Raw genomic sequence first — 23,285 nt, forward strand, 5'->3', positions numbered from 1 at the left:
CGCAGTGGGATGGTAGCACACTGCCACTGCCATTCCTCCATACCACTCTCTGACTCTACCCCTTACAATCTCCATCTGACCCTATCCTACATAATGCCCAGATTCACCCGTATAGAGCCTGCTACCTTTTCCCCAATCCACTTCTCACGGTATCTCTAGTATATTTCTCGCAAAATGGGAGCTCTGTTCCATCACTCTTCTCTTTCTTTGTCCCACTTTTCTCCTAAGTGTAGTGACCGGCTGGTCACTGTTCTAGTGTTTCTGTGTGTCTGCCTTTACCAGCCACTCCTAGAGGGCTGGCTTCTACACTTACCCCACACCCATCCATCAGAGGTGTCACAGGACACAGTACATGTGACCCTGCCAATAAAAGGGGCCGGGCACATGTGCCCTGGGCCAGATCCAGATACCAAGTCACTCTCTCTGTGGGCCCCGACATCTTTACACTGAGGTCCTCTACTAAGAATCTGTTTACCTTCTGCAGACATTACAGATTGGTCAATTGCTTCACTCCTTGTATTTTTGGGGAAGATCCTGTTTCCTTGGTTTGTCCCTCACGTTAGGGTTTAAAGCCTTCCAACTAAAAAGTATAATGAGAACACAAATTAAAAACAAACACTCAATCAGAAATCACTTTTCTCACCTCTTACATTTCTCCCCTCTACTTGGTCCAGATTCTCATTGGCATTTTTATGTATGTAATTTTTTAATTTGCGTTTTTATCTAATCTTTTTGGTTGCAGGCATGAGGCTCCGTATGTTTTCAGGATTTTCATTGGGATTAAAAGTATCACCTAGATCACTTAATTATGAATTTGATAAAATAACGTAAAATACATGAGATCTCAACAAAAAGGTTTCTCAGAGCAGTACAATAGAAGCACACAAATTCATAGCATAACTTTACATAAGGGGGCTGTACTAATATGTTTTTTTTGCATACCAACCAATCAAATTATTAGTTCACAAATACTAAAGGCATTGCCTACATCATTTGGAAAAACTGGAGGACAGTAACACAGCCTCGCTAATCGATACTATGGCCAATTTTTCCCTGAGACAGCTAGTCGAGCAGTCTACCCATGTTGCAGGACATAGTTTAAATGTTATAATTACATCAAATCTATTTATGAAGTTCTCACAAGTGCTGCCTATTCTCTGATAAGACTATAAGGCAATAATGTTCACAGTGAGTACTTCCCAGCACTCCTCGAGACTTCATAACCCTCCTACAGTAACCAAAAATCGGGACTGGAGGAACATTGACCCCCTTGCATTAAATCTGTCCTTAACCAGTTCAAAGTCCGACCTGATCACAGATGCAAACACTGCAGCTTATAGGTTTTCTTCCTGGATCAAGGTTGCGGTTGATCCACTAGCTCCTGAAAGGACTTTTTCCACTAAGCGGAAAAATCCCTCAGAACCTTGGTTCACTGATAAACTGAGAGCTCAGAAACAAATCTGCAGAAGGAAGGAGGAGATGCAGTGGAGAGCAAATTATGACTCATCAGAAAAAACTAAATATGCACAATCACTTTCAGATTGTAAGATATTAATAATGGAAGAGAAAAGCAAGTACTTCTCGGTAAGAATTCTGCTGGCGAAGAATTCTAGCAAAGAACTCTTCATGACAGTAAAAAGCCTAGCCGAACTACCAGAGCCCCCAACATCGATAGCAGTGCTGAATTGTGTAACTCTCTAGCACGGTTTTTCAAGGACAAAGTGGAGGCAGTTTATAAGTCCTTCAGGGACAGTAATCTAACACCAAATGTAAATCATCCAGTAGTCACAACATCCTCCCCATCTAATTTGTTTGTTTCGTTTTCTTCACCCATCACAGAACAGATCACTCAGATGGTAAGGACATCCATATCTGGGGCTCCATCTGATCCTTGCCCCCCAAAAATACTGCACCTTGTTCCTGAAATTATCAGTGAACTACTGGGGGCGGTATTTAAAGAGATCATCAGCTCAGTTTTTTTTCCTGATGTTTGGAAAATAGCCTTGATTCTCCCTCTCTTGAAAAAAAACAATTTAGATCCAGCTGATCCCAGTAGCTATAGACCAATCTCTAGACTACCCTTCCTGGAAAGGGTGTTGGAGAAATGTTTATGTTTATGTTTATAGAGCGTTTGATTGCCGTGGCGTCTTGCCGCTAGGGTGTGTGAACAGGATAGACTCACTGTATTAACCGAGGACCTATGCGGAAGTAAACAGCCATGTTTTCAAACCCTTCCTAAAAAGCTGCAAATTGGGTTGAAGTTTCATGGCCGTAGGCATTTTATTCCATAACTTTGCAGCACATTGTGATATCGCCCTGCCCCCCCATCTTGCCCGTCTGATCTTTGTGGTCCTAATAAGACCCAGACTAGCAGATCTCAGGGCACGTGGGGGAATATAGGGTGGGAACAGTATTTGGATGTCCTCAGCACCGCCACCGTACAGTGCCTTATGCACAAGGCATTGAGCCTTAAATTCCACCCGTTGTTGGATAGGGAGCCAATGTAGTGATTTAATTCCTGCCGAAGTTGACTGTCCTTTGGGTATGTCCAGAAGTAGTCTTGCTGCAGCGTTCTGTAGGGATTGCAGTTTTCTCATCTGGGACTTGTCAGTGCCCAAAAATAGGGCATTGCAATAGTCCAGCTTAGACAAGAAAAGTGCCTCCATCACCGTCTTTTGCAGCTCCTGTGAGATGAACGGAAAGATTTGTCTCAAGGTTTTCAGTAGAAAAAAACAGGAAGAGGTGAGACTATCTACCTGGGCAGAGAAATTCAATTGGTCATCAAAGATGATCCCAAGGTTCTTGACTTTGGGGACAGGGTGTGGACATTCTCCAGCCTCAGTCAGCCACCAGGACTTATTCCACAGGGGACGGCCCAGACCTAATTCCATCACCTCCGTTTTGTCGCTGTTAACTATACAACTTACGTCGTTCATCTCTTCAAAGGAACTTTTAGATCCGTCTCAATACAGATTCCGGAAGGGGCATAGCATCGAGAAGGCATTAGTCTTGGCTGTCGAAGAGCTAAGATAAATTTTGGATGCCGGAGGTAAGGCCGCCCTGATTCTGTTGGATCTATCGGCAGCATTCGATACCGTGAATCTTGAAGTACTGGCCAACATGTTATCAGATCTAGGGATAAGAGGCACTGCTCTTAAACTGGTTAAATCATTCTTATCGAAGAGAGTTCAAACAGTAGAAGATGGTAGCTTTTTCATCTGACCAATTCAGACTTCCATGTGGAGTACCACAGGGCTTGTCTCTAAGCCCCACTTTGTTTAATCTTTATCTTATCCCTCTGGCTAAAGTTATTAGGGAGTTCAGCTTCTCAGTCGTATCTTATGCCGATGATACTCAGTTAGTAGTACCAGTCTCTAGCAATATGGATGAAACTGCTGATCAATTCAATAGGTGTATGTCCCAGGTAAATCAGTGGATGAGCTCCAACTGTTTACAACTTAACGGCAGAAAAACAGAGGTTCTCATGCTGGGTTCAGAAACCTCCTTTTGGTCTCTTAGATGGTGGCCATCTAGTCTGGGAGACTTTCCAGTCCCAGTAAAGAAGGTTTATCATTGACAATAATCTAACCTTTAAAAATCAGATTAGTCCTCTTGCCTCTACATTTTTTTTCATTTTAAATATAATCAGAAACATTCTTCCTTTCATACCTCCAGACACCTTAAAAACAGTTGTGACAGCATTAGCCTTGTCCAGACTGGATTATGGGAATGCTCTGTACATGATTATTCAAACACAATACTTACAAAAAAAAAGTTACAGCAACTCCAAAATGCGGCAGCCAGATTGCTGCTGGATATCCCCAGATCTCAGCCAGTCTCCCACGGTTTGAGAAAATTGCACTGGCTCCCAGTCGGAAAAAGGATCAAATTTACATCACAATGTTTAGCATGTAAGGCACTGCACGGTGCCGGCCCTCAATATTTGAAAAGTCATTTGACTTGGTACGCGCACTCTAAAAACCTAAGTTCCTCACTCAGCAAACTTCTACAGACCCCCAGATTTAAGAAAGCTCGTTGGGGTGGAAGAAGTTTCATTTTGGGGACGGTTAAGACATGGAACTTGCTTCCGGCTGACATAAAGAACAGTCCAACGCTTTCATCTTTCAGAGAATCGTTAAAATCCTGGCTCTTCGCCAACTAAAATTTCTCACTATTTTCCTCTTCGACAACCTTCTGATGCTCTCGGGCATTCGTGTACTATACAAATGTTCAATACAAATCAAAATTAAATCATCAAAACCTGTGGGTGTGGCATTGGAGCACCCATGTATGACCCATGGTAGGGCTTCTTGATGCAAAGTATCGCAAAGTACCATATACCGCTACTTTCCTTTACATTTTTGCAACTTCACAACGCAGAACATAATTTCTCTTGGAAAATAGATCTCACCACAACACTCTGCACCAGGTTCGCATCACTTTTTGATGCGAACCTTGTTCAAATTGTTAGTAAAGTAAGCTGGGCCAGAGGTTCTGCGTATCCTTTTCCACAGTTGGGTTGCATATCCAGGCCTCCTAATTCTGTAACCACCACATTGAGTGTAAGAACTGGAGGACCGAGAAGTCTGAAACAAAGCACCATAAACAATTCAGAAGCGCGCGCTGGTGGTTGTTAAAGGTGCTTGAATAAAATCCTGCTCCTAATGGAGGCGCCCTGTAAACTGTGATGTAGGACTGTTGGCTTGGAGAAATTGGGGCTGGTAAATAGTGTCCTTTCAATGTACACGCTTAAACTACAGTGCAGATATGTCTGTTCCATCTTTCTATTCCCTGACTGATGGTGGAAAGAAATTAATTGTTTACAAAATTAAAAAAGGAAAATGGCAGGTAGGCATTGGCTAAAAGCATAGGGAGCAAAATAAGATATGAAAAAGTTAGAAGGATAAGGGCACTTTTTGGGATACCCAGACCAGTTTTGGTAACAAAATTAACGCTAGCAACAGCAGTATTTTTACATTCAAGCTGTTGACCTGGACCCACCTGGCCATTATTTGAAACATAATGCTCATTTTTAGGTTGTGTGCGGTGACCTTCAACAATTTGGATCTGACACTGGTGGTGCCATATTTGGCACCCAGACTAAACCTTGAAGGGTTAAATGAGTGATATTTGGACTACATAAGAGGTGTGAATGAGTGGGCTTTCAGAGCTACAACAGTGTCTCTAATTGGTACAAAACAAAGGCACTGATAAGTAACCTTTAATTACATGAGTGATCATACTATCAATGTAAACACATTGAGGGTGTTGGAATATACAGTGACCCTTGGTGCGTGTGTTTGAAAATGCATTAATCAGTGGATTATACTCTGGTTTCTCTTCCAACCAAAATAATCTTTCACCTGATTCAGTAGATTATAGACCACGTATGTGCTCTTCCAATGTTCTTTCATTTTTTTCTGTTTGACTCCAAAATTCATTGTTGAGTTAGTGTCATTCTCCATAAGCCGGTCATGCCCGAATATAACTTTCTCACTTGCTTTTTCCATCTAGCTTGCAATGACATCGAACAGGCAGATATCTACTTTCTCATCGATGGCTCCGGCAGCATCACAGGAGTGGATTTCCAAGAAATGAAGACGTTCCTGGTGGAGGTAGTGGACATGTTTAGTATTGGGCCAAGCACAGTTCGGGTGGCCGCTGTGCAATTTTCGGAAACCAATCACATCAATCTGGAAATCAAAATGAATGCTTATTCCCATAAGAAGGATTTGAAGATGGCCATTCAGAACATCAGGCAGCTAGGAGGAGGCACCAAGACTGGAGAAGCCCTAAATTACATGCTTTCGCTGATAAAAGCGGGCTCCAACTCACGCCGGGGCAAGGTTCCCCGCTACCTGATTGTACTCACCGATGGGGAGTCAGAGGACAGTGTGAAGAAGCCTGCCGAGATGCTTAGAGATGAGCAGGTCTCTGTGTATGCAATTGGAATAAAACAAGCCAACAAGACACAACTTCAGGAGATTGCTGGGAAAGACGAAAGAGTCCATTATGTGGAGAACTTTGACTCTTTGAAAGACATCAAACATCAAATTGTCCCGCAGATGTGCTCAAAAGAAGGTGAGAAACCTCAGCATTTACTCTGTCTGTTCACAAGAGATGTGTTTAAGTTTAATCGAGAATGTTAAAATAGGAGCCTTCAACATCACTTCACCATATTAGCAAGAAGCACACATAACAGAACTGACCCTCCAGACCTGAGATGCTGATTTTATCAAGAGTACACGATAAAAATGGAGCTACGTTTTTTAGATCATTGATTTATTTATGCTTTTCTTGATCCATTTGTGTCCAGATTAGACTATTTGGAAAATAAAAGCTGTACATAGGAGTGAGCTTTCGGTGCTTATTAGAGTGATGCTATTTTGATGGTAAGATAAACAATTGGTAATAAATTGGAGCATGTTGGATTAGATGTTGCACCCTAAACAGAAGGAATCAATCAACAGATCAGCATGCTTTTCAGGGTGGTTTGTTACATGCAAATTCCAAGGATATGGGAGGTAATGTGGCAATGGACACATGTATGACATCACTGACGCTTTAAATGGTCAATGATTGTTTATTTGTGTATGTAAGCTGTCATCACCAACTACCAAACATGGCTTCTAGAGGAAGGACATAAAAACACTTCTTCTAGCATGACAGCTGCACCGCACACATGGTTGGACCACCCAACATCAATCAAACAACATCTAACAGGCACTTAGCGCATTATTACATCCTACTTTTTCAAATTGTCTTGTGCCCGTTTGTGCTGTGGCGTGTTGAATTCTGTAAGGTGTGGTATAATATGTGTGGTTTGCTATGGAATTATACATTGTGTTATGTTTTCAGGGTATAGTCTGACATGTGTGTTATACTTTAGTATATTATATTATGCATGTGATATGATATGTTATATATTTATTTATTCATGCAAGGGTTTTAAAAAGTGCTACACTTCTCTTAGTCCTGTTCAGAACACTGAAATAGAAAGGAACACAAACAAAAATACATGACAGTTCTATCAGCAAGGGAGTTACAGTCTGGTCACATGCATAATGTGTAGAGCTACCATTCTTCTGTCGCTTCCACCGCAAGGTCTGGTTGGAAAATAGCTTAAGAAATTTCCTGAACTGAAGGCAACAAACGTCCATGCAGTGATGAGGGCTGACGCTGTTCCCAAGTTTCTCCAACCCTGAAGCCCCAAGGATTTTCTACTGTACCTTAGCCACTTAAAAGAACTATTAAGGTTGCAGGTTCGTGGCTGGAGTGTAGTGGTGAGTGAGGTTCTGAAGGTAAGTATCTAAGATCTGTGCCACAAATGTTTTATGGAAGACATATAATGTTGTGAACTTGATCCTGAATTCAACTGGAAACAAGTGAATAGCTTTCAGGGCTGGCATTATATGATACAATTTCCATAAGTGGAGATATATTCTAGTTGCCAGATTTTGACACTCCTTGAAGTCTAATGATGAGTATTTCCTGAGAGGTGAGAGTAGGCTGTGCTGTAATAGTCCAAACAGGCAATGACCAAAGCATCCATGAGAGTTCTTCAGTTTGCAGGGACTGGACAATCTTCCGAAGGAGGGATATATAGTCAGTGGCAGCTGGTGATTGTTGAGAGCGGTGGAGAGTAATTTGCACCTAATTTTATTGAGCGACCAAATCAGGCAAGCTTGAGTTTTTTTTAGAGCTAACAGGGAACATACTTTAAAGCATAATCTTCTTATACATTTGCTAAAAAGCCATAGGCTCAGAGAAGGCATGCTTGAAATATTCAAGTACTTTCATGGTGTGCCAAGGAAGCCTCACCGTCCCCGGAGTTGCCCCCATTGGTATCAAATTTGCACAGGGTGCCCCCCGCCACCTTTGTGTCAAGGAAAATCTCCAGTATGCCAGGGCCAGTAGTTTGTCATAGTGCTCCTCCCCAAATGCCTTGGGTGACTCCTTATGCAAGGAGTTACTAAAAATATGCCATTGCAAGAATTTTGCTATGGATGCCCCCATACGCAATAGGTGCCCTACTGTGTCAAAAATTAACTCTAATGTGCCAGGCCCAGCATTCTGTCATGGGTGCACTCCACAATATATCAAGAATCGCCCCCAGTATGCCAAGGTCAATATAGTTGCCAACAACTAACCACACTCTCTCATGCCAAAATATAGCTGCAAAATGCCAGCACCATCATTTTGCCATGGGTGTCCTACATGCCAGGAATTACCTCCAATACACCAGGGCCTACATTTTTCCATGAGTGACAACCTGGTATACACCTTTATGACAAGAATTATATCCTGAATGCCAGCACACTTGCAATCATACCACACATACACTCCCATTCCCTCTCACATTCTCACACTAACACACACACACACTATCACACACACACTTAAACACAAACAAATGCTAGTACACATATTCTCTCAAACACACTAATACACTTACACCTGCACACACTCCCTCTCATATTCTCACTCCATCTCATGCTCGCTCACACTCAGTCTCACACTCCCATTACTCTACCACCCCCACCCCATGAACACCCGCTCTTATGACAGGGCACGTACAGCTCCATACCTATCAGAAGGATGAGAGAAGAGGGCTTGGGATCCTTCGCCTTGTGCTCCGAGTGGATTCTAAGTGGTCACGGTGATTCATTGATGAGTGCCATGACATTCCCATTTCAGCAGCTATGCCTTACTGCCTGAAGCATTAACACTATTCCGCTAAATCTATGGACTGCGCCTGTGTGAGGAAACATAGGAGAGTTATGACACCAAACATGCACAGTCCAGGCATCCATCTGCAGACTGCCTTGTTTTTGCATGGAACTCTGCAGATGGGCCATGGGTCAGAATCAGAATAAGCTTTATCCGATCTAATTAAATAGACCGTAAACGTGCAATACGAAAATAAATAAATTCATAAAAGTACAATTAATATCCAGGTATATCTAGAACAATACATCATAAAAGCGATACAAGTAAAATCACTGTTAAGCTTTGACATGCTCAAACCAAGACTTCAGAGTTAAAAACAAGATATATTCAGGTTCAATTTACAAGGAAAAGAAGGAGAACAAAAACCTCAATTAGGGTCTGCTATGTGCTCCTACTAATATTAATATTAACAGCTATTAATTCTCGCGAGGAAGTGGGCCAGACATAAATAAGGTGTCAACCAGACAAAAGCTGGGATAGGCCAACTAAGTGGGTGTAGTATGTGGGCCACATCCCCAAGGCATGTGACCAGACTCTCAAACATCAAAACATCAACAACAACAAAACAAAACAAAAACCACTGCCCTATGCTAAGAGGCGAGGTTAAGGCATCAGATAACTAAAATGCTGATGTTGCAATGGACAAGAAATGTGGTAAAACTTGGAGAGGACCATCACTTGTCTACCCTTAAACCTAAGGTAGAAAGTGCAGATTCAAAGTCAGAAACCCTCCAAAACAAGAGGCCCTATTCACGGGTACAATAATGAGAACTTGGCAAGGGATGGAAAGACCACTATGGAGTCCAGCATGGCCCAACAACCCTGAGTTGTCATAGGTTTTGAGAAGGCCTGAAGGGGGTCTTCCTTGCTAGGTAATAGATTCCTCCTAATCTTTGTTACTCATCAGAGGTAAGTATACACAGCTGCTATTATTTTGTCAGTTGCTAAACGTTGGAGGTAATAAAGTGCCTGAGTGCAATGTTGAAGGACAATTTATTCAAAAGGACTTTGAGGTTACAAGATCTAGGTTCAACATGACAACTGCCGAAAAACATTACATGTAAGGTGCTTTGTGCAAAAATCTGATCGCAGGGGTGGATACCAAGTACACGCTCCCAGTTTTACAGTGGGGGAAAGCGACTAACCAAAATGAGGCTAAACCTCAGAAGGAGGAAATTCTGGTGGTTCTGGGCACTGAATCGCAAAAATGGCTGTGGGCTATCAGAAGGGGTCAGCCAAACACAGGATAACTGAGGGCATAGTTCTGACTTTACCCCCTTGCTGCCCTGTGTATTGCATAACACGTCCCTAAATGCCCTTTTGTTGAGGGAAAAAAGGGATGGCAGATTGTCAAACAGATCTGGTCTGGACAAAGCCATATCCTTAACCTCCCTCAACCGAGAGATTTCCAGACCGTGGTCCAGTTCAAAAGTTAATAATACCCGACCTTGTGCCGACACTAAATTAGAGACCAAGCAACTGGTAAAAAGGATTATCTGATTTATAAAAGAATATTCTAGAATGAATCGTGACTGAGAGGACAATTACCAGACCTCCCATCTTTCTAGCAGAAGAGGCTCGAGTAGCAGCAAGGTGAAAAGCCTTATAGCCATTTAGGCAAAATGTTGTTGTTACCCAGGTTCTTGCAGGCAGACTATTGCGAAGGTCTCCCTGAAGTCGACCCACATGTCATTGTCACGTTTAGCCTTGAGTCCAGCAACATTCCAGGAAGAGAGCGAAAACTCCAGAGTTGTACAGTTTAAAAGGTTTAGGGACCCCTGGGGGGAAAGATCTGCACCACGTGAATTAAGAGTTGGATTAAAATTCCCCTCCCCCCCTTGATCTTAGACATCCCACAGGGCATACCCATTCTACTCTTTCCGGCAATCCCCTGTTGCTCTTGTTGAATAGGTGAAAACATGTCTTAGTACAGTACTAGCCTAAGCCAATCGTCTCTCCTTGTGCTTTGATTAAGCTCGATTCAGTGTTTAATTTCCCGGGGATAAAGTGCGCTGGTAACCTTCAAGGGTTGATAGTCATTCCTAAGCTGCTCTGGGCCAACCGCTCCTCTGAGAAAACAACTTTTGGTGGCAGTAGGGTTCAAAGGGTTAGGATGTCAAGGGGTGGCATAAAGTGGAAGGGTCTGAAATGCGACCTCAATAACCCCATCAAACAATTTAGCCCTTGCTTCCAAACCCGGTGAACTATTTCCTGGTTGGACCAAGAGGTCACTGTTATATTTCTGCCTTGCATTGTGGGGTGAGGCTTGAACTCCACAAATTCAAGGTCATTAGATGTTATATGATCTAAACCCACTAGAGTGCCCATCAATTTGAGAATAGAGCTCCTGTTAAGGATGCTGTGATTGCCTTGAGAAGCATATCTGAGAGGCAACACAAGTTTCTTCAGCAGACTCTACTATCGGCCTCCCTCTCTGCCAATATTGCCACGCCAGTATTGTGCCCCGTCACTACGGCCTGGGTAACCTGGACCTTGCTCATGGGGTAGTCTGCATTTAAAAAATGTATGCTGCGGTTCCTGAAGCAGGGGCAATGGCATCGGGTCGGCTGTGCCATGAGATATCAAGAAGCATGCTGCTGTTCTTTGGGGCAGGAGATGTGACACTGGTCCCGTTGGTGGATATGTATAGTTGCTCCATCCTGATGGTGATCAACTTGCTGTATAATTGATGCTGCTTCCTCTCTGGGACAGATGAGCTTCTCACCGCATCTGGTAGGTAACACAGAGGGCGCAATAGGCATCACCAGGGGAGAAAGCCCTAATACAGTCAATGGGTCAAGCTGGATGGTTGGACAAGGCTGGGATGAAGCCTGTAAGTTGGAAAATGCACCCTGTTTGCAGCAAGCCACCCCTGCTTGCAACTGAGTAGCTTTTGGGGCAGTGGATGCAGGGACATTTTAAGGATTTTGGGGGCCCTGGGTCAATTGTATTTTGAGGGCCCCTGTTCAGAACAACTTTTGATGTATGATCCAATTTCATCTCTTTTTTGGCCTCTTTGATCACATCACTAACAGTGCGCACACACACTCGTCCAAATTCTAAATGTATTCACATCTAATATCCTTGGATAGTGGCGTGTGATTTAAATATTGTAACACAGCAGGTGCTCACTAATATTACTGCAAATGATCTCTGTGACACCCTCCCATTTCTCATATGCGAGTCCTGTTTTGATCTAAAAAAAAATCCTTTTCATGAATGTTGCATGAAAACGGCATTTAAAACAATCTTTAACAATATAGAAGTTAAACAGGGCAAGACTTTCTACAGAACATAGCTGGCTCTATCAGGGGGCCCCCTGAAAGGCTGGGGCCGTGGGCCAGAGCCCACTTTGCCCATGCCTTAAAACGTCTCTGAGTGGATGGCTGGAAAATCATGTAGATCTGCATTCCCTTCGATGACATATCCTTTATTAAGGGTGTGCTGGAGAGCCATAGTTGTGGCCCGGTCAGAAGAGCAAGGTGTTAACTGTGCAGATTTATCCGTATTAGCCCTACAGTGGCTAGATCGAATGCCCTGTTCCTTCTTGCTTTCCTCTGCTGTTTTCTCTCCCTTTTGGTCAACCATTGGGGTGTGGGAGGTGCAGAATGTGCGTTATTTGGCAACCCAATTGACATTAGGGCAGTTTTCTGTCAGCCAGAACTAGGTGGTGCATCACTCGGATTGAAGGCCGGCCCTATTTGAGCACCCCTCATCCATTGCCATTGAGATGGAGTGCCACATCTGACGATACAAGCGTTTGTGCCTCCACCGAAAACTCCTCCTTACAGCACATCCCGGGGGGACAGTTTTCAGGCCATTGTCTAGAGCCTCTGACTTCATCCAGTATGGCAGATAGAACTGATGGAACAGAGGTAAGAAGATCAAGTGTAGTTGAAGACGAGCAGGTTTGATAATTAGGCGCAGATTCGACCTGCACTCTGAGTACTATTTTATTAAAAGCCTTTCATTTGTTATCAATGCCTACAACATGAACAGCTAAAGTGTTAAGAAGATCCACCTTCAACTCCATTTTACCGGAGTGACATTTGAGGGCCGAAGAAATTGTGTCCAGATGATATAGTATAGAGTTTCAAAGGGATGCCATCAAGGAAACTGGATATGCACTGCTGGCATCTTTCCCATCCCTTATGCTTTCTGTCACTGGTTGGAAGTGCGCTACTCTTTAGGGCGTACTTTCGGCCTCCGAGATATCAGTATCAACACCTCTTTTCATTTGCTCTGATAAAAAAGGGGGTGATCCTGAAAGGTATTCTTTGAATTGGTCCAATGGGAGCGATTCCAAATGGGCTTGGGATATTTGATCAGGAGGTGAATGGAATTTCGTAAGGGGCAGCTTTAAGGGAGTAAGCAGGTGATTATAGTCCTGCATAGTCTCTCTCTTGGTGGTCCTACTCAAACTCAGCTCAGGCAGACCGAAGGGGCTAAGGAGCATCGGCTCCATCTCCTGTAGCTGGAGCGAATCTGCCGGCTCATCAATGTCTACGTCCACCAAAACCAGGGCTGCATGAATAGCCTTCCCGTGTCCGATGCTGTTGTTATGGGACAGTGACGAGGGATTGCTTATGAGAGTTACCCCATCTACAGAATTACCTCCTTTCTCACATTGCAGCACCCCCCCTGTGATGAGTTTCGGCTCCTATAGAGTTAATGGGGAGTGCGGTATGAGGACCAAATGAATGCACTATAGACTTGCGCTGTAAATGTCCCCAATTGACAGGGCTATTAACAGGTCTAAGAGTCTTAGCTTGCTTATTGGCTTGCTTTTGACGTCAGGGAGGCTACCCGGGGTCTGCAATGGTGAGATACTGTCAATGTTGGTAACAAGCTTTAAAAAGTCAGTAATTCTAAAATAAAATTCAATAGGTGAAGTGACACTATTTGCAACCAGGGTCAATGTGTGACTGATGTCCTTGCCCTTCTGCTGCTCTTTGAAGTTATCTGGTGTAAGGGGGGACTCCTTGAGAGCATGCCACACTCGCCCTAACGACACCCGCTTCTGCTCAGTATGAGGAACCGCCAAACTCCTATGCACACACCACCATTCCTCAATGCCTCTCTCACCTCCGATGTCTCTGTCGCCCCACCTGATGCCCCCTGAGGGACCGTGTGGGTCCAAACCTTCAGTGAAGCCTTAAACAGCCTCAAAAATGCCTGCATTGAGTGTGATGTTTGATAAAGCAGCAGCAACTGGCACCCCTCCGTTCTAATGCTGTAGTCAGCATAAATGGTACTCACAAATCCAGAGGCTCACCTCACCAGTGCCTGTCGCTCTCCCATCCAAATGTAGCAGTCGAGGTCCCCAGAGCCCGAGGGGGGCAGCACAACAGCAGGAGCAGCAAGGACAGCGGCAGCCTCGGGTACCCACGTCACTGTTATCCAAAATCCTGTAATAGAGGCCGGACCGGGACACAGCCTGCAGAAGTGTCACGTCGGGAAATAGCCAGGTCTGGACGGGCTACTGCACTGAGGTCTCTACCACCGCCTCAACACCATGCCGCTTTAGTGAAGCCTAGGTGGAGCAAACGACTAACAGCAGTCATAATGGCCTCTGCCAGAAACACCCGGGGCTCACGGCTAAGACATTTGTTTTTTATAAATGCGAGCATAGGCCAGGGGCAGTATGATAACATTCACAGGTGACAGCGCACTGATCTATTGCCCCCGTTGACTAGCCACCACTGAAGACAGTTGGACTTCTAACTTGTTGGAATGAGCTTGAAGGAGAGCCGAGGTTGTGAGGCAGTCGAAAGGCAGTACTTTGATCCCATCCCTCCTAAGAGTAGAACTTGGATCTCTCAACTTCAAGGGTAACTTTTATTCACTCATAAATAGACATGGTCTAGACAATCTGTAGTATGAGTCTGTTTCACTGTCATCCAAGTACAATAGTAATTTTACTAAATGGATGTCTACTACTTAAACCAAGAGAAGCATCGAAAAGTTGCAGAAAAGCAGAGAGCGGGAGGACAACTATGCAAATCTGCATTGCACTTTGTAGGATTCAGTGACAGAAGGAAAAGAGCAACTGTTGGCAAGTACCTGAGAAATATCAATGATATCAAGAGAGGAAATTCTAAAACTTATTCCCCACTCCATATAGAAATTCTCAGACTATTGTATGATGATGGCTATTATTTTTAGGTTATCTTGTGCTGTACAGTTGCATTGCCTTGAGGATTAGTCAGATAACTGCAATAAGGCACATTAGAATTGCTCTTAGTTACTTGGGAACTTTAGATACAGAAACATTAAGACGTTGACAAAGATAGGCCTAAATCTTAGCAGCAGCTTTGTTTTTTTTATTTTACCCACTATCGACAAGTGAATGAACTTCCTGGACTCCAAAGCATAAAGAAAAAAATTGTACACACCTATATAACCAGGAAAGTACTGCCTCTCTTGTTTAAGACATTATGAATTGTTTATTAATGGAGTAAAAAAAGATTCTGAGTGTGTGTGCCTTCATGACTTACTCTAAATAGAAGGGCCATTTGATAAAGCAAATTAAGGCCACAGGTCACACAAACAAAATGTAAAGAGTTTACCAATTGTTTAAAACTATGGTTAGAGGGCTGGTGAGCACCCACACCTTTCACCTGCTGCTTCATTGATGAACTTGGTGATTATCACTTGCACTATTTTATTACACTTAAAGCACTGCAATAACAACTTAATTGGTAATAATTAATCGACGTTTTATCGAACAATTATGAAAAAATCCGTATAAATAGAGCACTGTGCCAGCAATGTGAACATATACTAAAAAGTGGACCAGACTAGGAGAAAAAAAGTTGATATTATCAATATCTGATTAGCTCATGCTTTGTCTGATTTACATTATGGTACTGTCACTTCTTTCATTAATCTGTTTATCTATCTACTCTGTAGCCTGCAAGCAGATGGAGGCGGACATCATGTTTTTGGTGGATGGTTCAGGAAGCATAGGACCAGATAATTTTGAGAAGATCAAAACCTTCATGCGTGAGTTGGTCAACAAATCGGATATAGGCACTGACAAGGTACGGGTTGGCGCTGTACAGTTCAGTGACACAAACAAGGAGGAATTCCAAATGAACAAACATACCAACAAACGTGACATTCAGAGTGCCATCGATAGCATGACCCCTTTAGGTGCAGGCACCCTAACTGGAGGTGCCTTGACATTTGTGGCTGATTACTTTAAACCACATAAAGGTGGAAGGCAGCAAGTCAAACAGTTTCTCATCTTGATCACAGACGGAGAAGCAACGGATGAAGTCAAGGACCCCGCAACGTTTTTGAGACAGACGGGCATAACAATCTATTCAGTGGGTGTGCATGGTGCAAATATAACCCAACTGGTAGAGATCAGCGGGAAGCGAGAGATGGTTTTTTTTGTGGAAAACTTTGATGTGTTGAAGAAAATTGAAGATAATATGCTCCTTGGGATCTGCAGTCCCTATGAGGGTAAGACTAACTAACACCCCAAATATGCTAGATGTTTGACGTGTGACAATTGTGCAAACACTGTGTACTATGCATCTGCCATTATTTGCACTAAATGTATTCCGGGTCACCTCGCCAATATAGAAATCACAATTGTTAGCATATAGGCCATAGATAGCTTATAGTTTTGAAAAGAGATTTCAATCCCATTGAGTCTTCCAAATGTCATTCTCACTGGTACTGGGCGTACCATTCGTGTGGTTGGTCTTCAGCTTTTTCACCACTCTACATCATTTAGTATCCTTTCACTCAATCTCCTTCTGGTCTTCAATTCCATTTTAGTCTTTTCTCCATCAACAACCTTGAAAGGCATGGATTCACCACCCACCTTCCATAAACTTTCTGGGACATCTAAGTTAAGCTTTGCAGAGGTGCACGAAACAGTGAACTCCGAGTGTCAATTATAAGATGCTGATTTACCAAACAAGAATCTATAAAATTTCAGCTGTAACACTCAAACTTAATGCTGTGGCCAATCAGCCAGTCATATGAAATTTCTTGAATTACTATGTTCATATTTAAGATCAGAAAAGTGTGCTGTGATAAGGGTCACATGGGTTTGTGAGTATTTACAAACATTTCGAAAGTTGTTTCCCAAACTGGTAATGCCTGCTTCCAGGGTAGGAATCCAAAGGTAACTTCATCATATTTTAGGGGGGTCTGGGGAAATGATTTCTCTACAGAGAAACATATTTTCCAGTCTAGAATAAGAAGAATTTAGTAGATTTCTTAATCTATTAAGGAGAGTACATTTAAAGTAGGAGGAGTGTGCATGGAAAACTACAGTTCATTTAAATTTAAATTAATTCTGGTCGGGATTTTGAGTACCCCAAAAAATGCAATCTATGCAAATCTTCGGTGGAAATGTACGATTTATTTGTATTGGTAAGAGCACGTTCACCATGGGCATGCAGATAGCTGGCCCCTGATATTTTAGGGAGGGAAACTTACATGAACAGCTGTGACTTTGGAGGTTTGTGAAATTTGTGGTGGTCTTGAATACCACAAATATGTAGCTAGAAACATTTTCACAGTTGATGTCAGAAGGAAAAAGCAGAGCTCCCATAAAGGCACAATTGATTCTAGGAACAGACATCAGTAGTGTGCCGCAGTTGTCACTGAGGCTAGAGCATCGACCTCGAAGCTGGGGCACCGGGTTCGAGTCTCAGCAGATACACTCAACATCCTGTGATTCTGGGCAAATCACTTAATCTCCCCGTGCCTAACAAAATGAATGTGTCCGTCTCTAATGCAACTGGTGCTCATGTAAAGCGCTCTGATACCTTCGGGTCGGGTTTACGCTATATAAAACTACCCCCAAAAAATAAATAGTTTGCTGTATTTTCCTTGAAAGAACCACTAGAACGATGTCATAATAAATCAGATGAGTAATCAAGGGGGCTTTAAATGTAAGCCTCTAAGAGATGGATATCTAGTGAAGATTTTCCTGAGCTCTAACACCAGGTTCAATTTTCTCAGACCTCAGATGGATCGGACCACAAGGTTTTGGATCCAAAGTGTTTTTCCCAGTAAGAAGGATGGAGGGCCTCAGTGGAGTGAATTCCTGTAGTTAGTGATGATATACCTTTATGTCCTCCTAGACCAAGGACCTGATTCCCAGAGGTAACTTTGGCAGAACAACCAAGAGCAATGCAATCCCAGTAGAAATGTGCTGAACACTGAAACCGTGTTCAGCAGAGCCCAACGCTTCCGCGAGGTCCAGACGAACCAGAGCTGCGAAGCCGCCACTGTGTATAACGCATGCCATCCGACATTCAAACATATCCAGATTCATTGGCACTTAAATGCAGCAGCAATGTCTGAGGGTGCCTTCTCTTCTTCTGTTGCAGGAGACTGCACTAGCGCCCAGATACCCTTCTGGGGTGATTTGGGCGCTGTACTAAATTAAAATAACAACATAACATGGTTAAAGTCAGTTTGTTTCAATGGTGAGGCATTAGTTTGGTACAAATATTCACAAAATAACATAATTAACTACACAACACAAAACCTGAGGTTAAGTAACACTTCATAGTATTGAGCATCATAAAAGACAAGGGGGCAGATTTATGTTTCCTGGCGCATCCCTGCAAATCAGCAGGGATGCGCCAGGAAAGATGCGTCACGCAAGTTTACCCTTGCGCCATCACAGATGCGCCGCATTTACAATGCAGCGCATCGTGGCGCAAGGATAAACAGATGCGTGACGCATCTGATGGCGTAAGGGCGGCGCATTGCTGGAGTCGTGTCGCAAGCACGACGCAACTCCAGCAATGTTTAGGGGCTGCCCATACCTAACATGCTGCGTCATGCCTTACGCCTGCTTCAAGCAGGCGCAAGGTTTTGACGCAGCAGCGTCGGAAAAGTGACTGAGTGAAATCTTGTAGATTTCACTGCGCCACTTTTCCGAGGCTTTTTCCGATGGAACGCCCACCCTGCATACATTAAACCTGACGCAGGTTTAATGTGGCGCAGGGCTTTACACCGTGATGCATCTCCATAGATGCGTCACAATGTAAATGGGGCGCAACATGGCGCAGGGTTTACGCCGCCGCTGCGTCACAAAAGTGACGCAACGGCGGTGTAAAAGTGGCGCAAGTCTAACATAAATCTGCCCCAAAGAACATCAGTTAGATGACCTAACAACCCAAAATATATATATTTTTTTTTAAATAGCCATGCTACCCACACACAGCATCATGTAGCATTGCAAAATATGACTAAATAATATGGCCTGCTGTGTCTGGAAAAGTACCTGTCTCTTGTGAACTCGATGCATCTGTTTTTAGGTCTTGACCTTGCTATCGCGTAAGCGATCGCAAAGCGAGACTATTGTAAAGGGGATTTTCAAAGTGCTCCCAAAAGCTGATTGCATGGCTAGTACGTGCACAATCACGAGCATCGTGCCGCCATGCACTCCGCTTTTGGGAGCACTTCAAAGGGTCCACTCCTCCGCCTGGAATGCGCTCCCCCACCCCCAAGCGCGCGCGCGCCACGCTCCGCCGGGCTTGTCTTTTTTTTTTTTTTTTACTTTAAGCGCGAGGCGCGCGTGCGGCCAATGCTTGTTATTGTCGGCTCTAAACTGTGATCCAGTCCATCACAATGTGATATGTGAAAAGCAGGGCAGGCCGTCATGCATTCCACCGAGTGGCATTGCAGTGGCAGTGTTGTTGGGATACTGTGCTGGTGGGAGGCGATACCAGGGGTGGGACACTTCGGTACCGTGTGCTTCATGTATTACACCGCAGTCCCCGATCTGCAGCCGCCTGAGAGGAAATAAATCCGGTGCCCCAACAGGATAGTTCAGTCAGCACTTAATTTGAATGATTACAAGCAATCCCTGACCCTTGCCTGCTAATGACCTCCATAAGTAGGGATTCGAAAGCGGGCCGTGGACTGCACAGTAATTCACGTCAGCGCCGCCGCCCTCCACCCTTCGGATCAGTGCCTCCTGCTTCTTATAACGGAGGATTAAGGCGTCGGCAGACTTCGAGGCCTCCTTTACACTAATGATTTTTAGGTCTCGACCTTGCTATCGCGTAAGCGATCGCAAAGCGAGACTATAGAAAGCGGGTTTGAAAAGTGCTCCCAAAAAGCGGATTGCATGGCTAGCACGCGCACAATCACGCGCATCGTGTCGCCATGCAATCTGCCTTTTGGGAGCACTTCAAAGGGTCCGCTCCCCCGCCCCCAAGCGCGCGCACGCCATGCTCCGCCGGGCTTCTTGTGTGCTTCACGAAAAAGGCTCTTAAACTATTTAAAGTCTGTTAACCTGGATTCCAGTTCGGTTTCACTATTTTAGACAGCATGCAGATTTTTTGTTTGTCTCCTGTGAGTTAATTTGCACAAAAAACCAGAGACAATCACCACTTGCGACTATAATAATTATAAAGGTAACTTCCCACACAATGCATCGGAGAGCAGTCACCCAAGCATCAACCATGGAATGCTCGCGACCATTATTTAATGTTTGAATAGACACAAAAATAGATATGACCTAAAGTGGAGCTACATTATTATTTTCATTTGTGTCTAGCTGCAAACACGTAGCTACAGCCACCCTCCTACTGCTTAATTTGTAACAAAGGAAATGCCAGTGTTTTGATTAGGCAGCAGCTTTACACTTCATATGTCTTTATTTAGTTTGCATAACAGAGAGCATGTAAATTAAATTCCATAGTGTCTTGGCTACAGCCACTTTCCTAGTGCATAAGTTGTAATCAAAGAGGTGCTGGTGCTTTAATGTGGGCAGCATTACAGAACATGTTTTTTGGTTAGCCTGAGTTAATTAGCACAAAAAACCAGAGACAATCACCACTTGCGACTATAATAATTATAAAGGTAACTCACTTGCGACTATAATAATTATAAAGGTAACTTTCCACACAATGCATCGGAGAGCAGTCACCCAAGCATCAACCACGGAACGCTCGCGAGCATTATTTAATGTTTAAATACACACAAAAATAAATATGACCTAAAGTGGAGCTACGTTATTATTTTTATTTGTGTGTAGCTGCAAACACGTAGCTACAGGTACTCAGAAACCATGTTGTAATCTCGTATTTTATATGTTTGTATTGATTTTTTTTACATTTGCTGCTTCATTGTTGTTTTATTTTTTTGAAAATACAGACACGCGTGCAAATGTTAATTTGTTTTTTGTCTCTTTTAAATGTATTTTTTTTCTTGTGTTTGTTATTTCTCTTTTTTTATAACTTCAGTAGTGACCTTTATTGGTTTAACAACTTTAGCATCCTGCTGTTGCCCATTTGCATTCCACAGATGCTGCAGACTAACAGATTACAATCTTGATTGCTAGGCTTGTTTAGGTTTATTTAGCCGGTCCTGGTTTCCTTTCTCAAGTGTAGAAACTTACATGGAAACTCACACTACAGCAGAATTTCAGGCTCCCTTTTTGTGTGTAGCTGTAAACACGTAGCTACAGCCGCCCACCTAGTGCTTAATTTGTAACAAATAAGTGCTGGTGTTTTAATGAGGCAGAAGCTTTACACTTTATACTTTTTTTTTATTTTGTGTAACACAGAGGACATAAACTGAAATTTAATAGTGGCTTGGCTACAGCCAATTTTCCAGTGCTTAATTTGTAACAGAAGAGGTGTCGGGGCTCTGATTAGGTGGCAACTTTACACAGCATGTTGTTTTATTTAGCCTGCCCAATACAGAGCACACAAACCGGAAAAATGGGGAGGGGTTGTTCTTTAAAGGCCACTACTGCTAACCTACGAGTTTTGAAACCAGGTTTTAATGTCTGAATATGCTTAATAGCCTGTGATTGTGGACAAATTAGTTGATATTTCCATAGACACAAACATAAATATGACCTAAAGTGGAGCTACGTTATTATTTTTATTTGTGTGTAGCTGCAAACACGTAGCTACAGCCACCCTCCTAGTGCTTAATTTGTAACAAAGGAAGTGCCGGTGTTTTGATGAGGCAGCAGCTTTACACTGTATATGTCTTTATTTAGTTTGCGTAACACAGAGCATATAAACTAAAATTCAATAGTGTCTTGGCTACAGCCACTTTCCTAGTGCTTAATTTGTAACCAAAGAGGTGCCGGGGCTTTTATCATGTTGAAGCTTTACAGAGCATGTTTGAATGGTTAGCCTGCCTAACACAGAGCACAGAAACCCTACAAATGGGGAGGACATGTTGTTTAAAGGCCAAAACTGCTACATGCCACACACTGATGCACGCCACACACTGCTGCACGCCACACACTGCTGCATGCCGCTGCACGCCACACACTGCTGCACGTCACACACTGCTGCACGCCACACACTGCTACACGCCACACACTGATGCACGACACACACTGCTGCACGCCACACACTGCTGCATGCCACACACTGCTGCACGCCACATACTGCTGCACGCCACACACTGCTGCACGCCACACACTGCTGCACGCCACACACTGCTGCACGCCGCACACTGCTGCAACCGTGACACTGCTACATGCCACACACTGATGCACGCCACACACTGATGCACGCCACACACTGCTGCACGCCACACACTGCTGCACGCCACACACTGCTGCATGCCGCTGCACGCCACACACTGCTGCACGCCACACACTGCTGCACGCGCAACACTTGTAACAAAGGAAGTGCCGGTGTTTTGATGAGGCAGCAGCTTTACACTGTATATGTCTTTATTTAGTTTGCGTAACACAGAGCATATAAACTAAAATTCAATAGTGTCTTGGCTACAGCCACTTTCCTAGTGCTTAATTTGTAACCAAAGAGGTGCCGGGGCTTTTATCATGTTGAAGCTTTACAGAGCATGTTTGAATGGTTAGCCTGCCTAACACAGAGCACAGAAACCCTACAAATGGGGAGGACATGTTGTTTAAAGGCCAAAACTGCTACATGCCACACACTGATGCACGCCACACACTGCTGCACGCCACACACTGCTGCATGCCGCTGCACGCCACACACAGCTGCACGCCACACACTGCTGCACGCCACACACTGCTACACGCCACACACTGATGCACGACACACACTGCTGCACGCCACACACTGCTGCATGCCACACACTGCTGCACGCCACATACTGCTGCACGCCACACACTGCTGCACGCCACACACTGCTGCACGCCACACACTGCTGCACGCCACACACTGCTGCACGCCGCACACTGCTGCAACCGTGACACTGCTACATGCCACACACTGATGCACGCCACACACTGATGCACGCCACACACTGCTGCACGCCACACACTGCTGCACGCCACACACTGCTGCATGCCGCTGCATGCCACACACTGCTGCACGCCACACACTGCTGCACGCGCAACACTGCTACACGCCACACACTGATGCACGCCACACACTGCTGCATGCCGCTGCACGCCACACACTGCTGCACGCCACACACTGCTGCACGCCGCACACTGCTGCACGCCGCACACTGCTACACGCAGCACGCCACACACTGCAGCACGTTACACACTGCTGCACGCCACACACTGCTGCATGCTGCTGCACGCCACACACTGCTGCACGCCT

General features: G+C 44.1%; 1 protein-coding gene across 1 annotated transcript in view; it reads left to right on the top strand.

Moving 5' to 3' along the window:
- Nucleotides 1-23,285, top strand: part of LOC146789044 (collagen alpha-6(VI) chain-like) — a 788,523-nt gene that overhangs the window by 408,126 nt on the left and 357,112 nt on the right. Inside the window, exons 6-7 of the mRNA XM_085631022.1 lie at nucleotides 5,515-6,081; nucleotides 15,643-16,200. Coding sequence (XP_085487148.1) covers nucleotides 5,515-6,081; nucleotides 15,643-16,200 — 1,125 coding nt within the window. The remainder of the gene's footprint in view (nucleotides 1-5,514; nucleotides 6,082-15,642; nucleotides 16,201-23,285) is intronic.

This window comes from Triturus cristatus, chromosome 10 (genome assembly GCF_964204655.1).
Source record: "Triturus cristatus chromosome 10, aTriCri1.1, whole genome shotgun sequence".
Classification (NCBI taxonomy): Eukaryota; Metazoa; Chordata; class Amphibia; order Caudata; family Salamandridae; genus Triturus; species Triturus cristatus.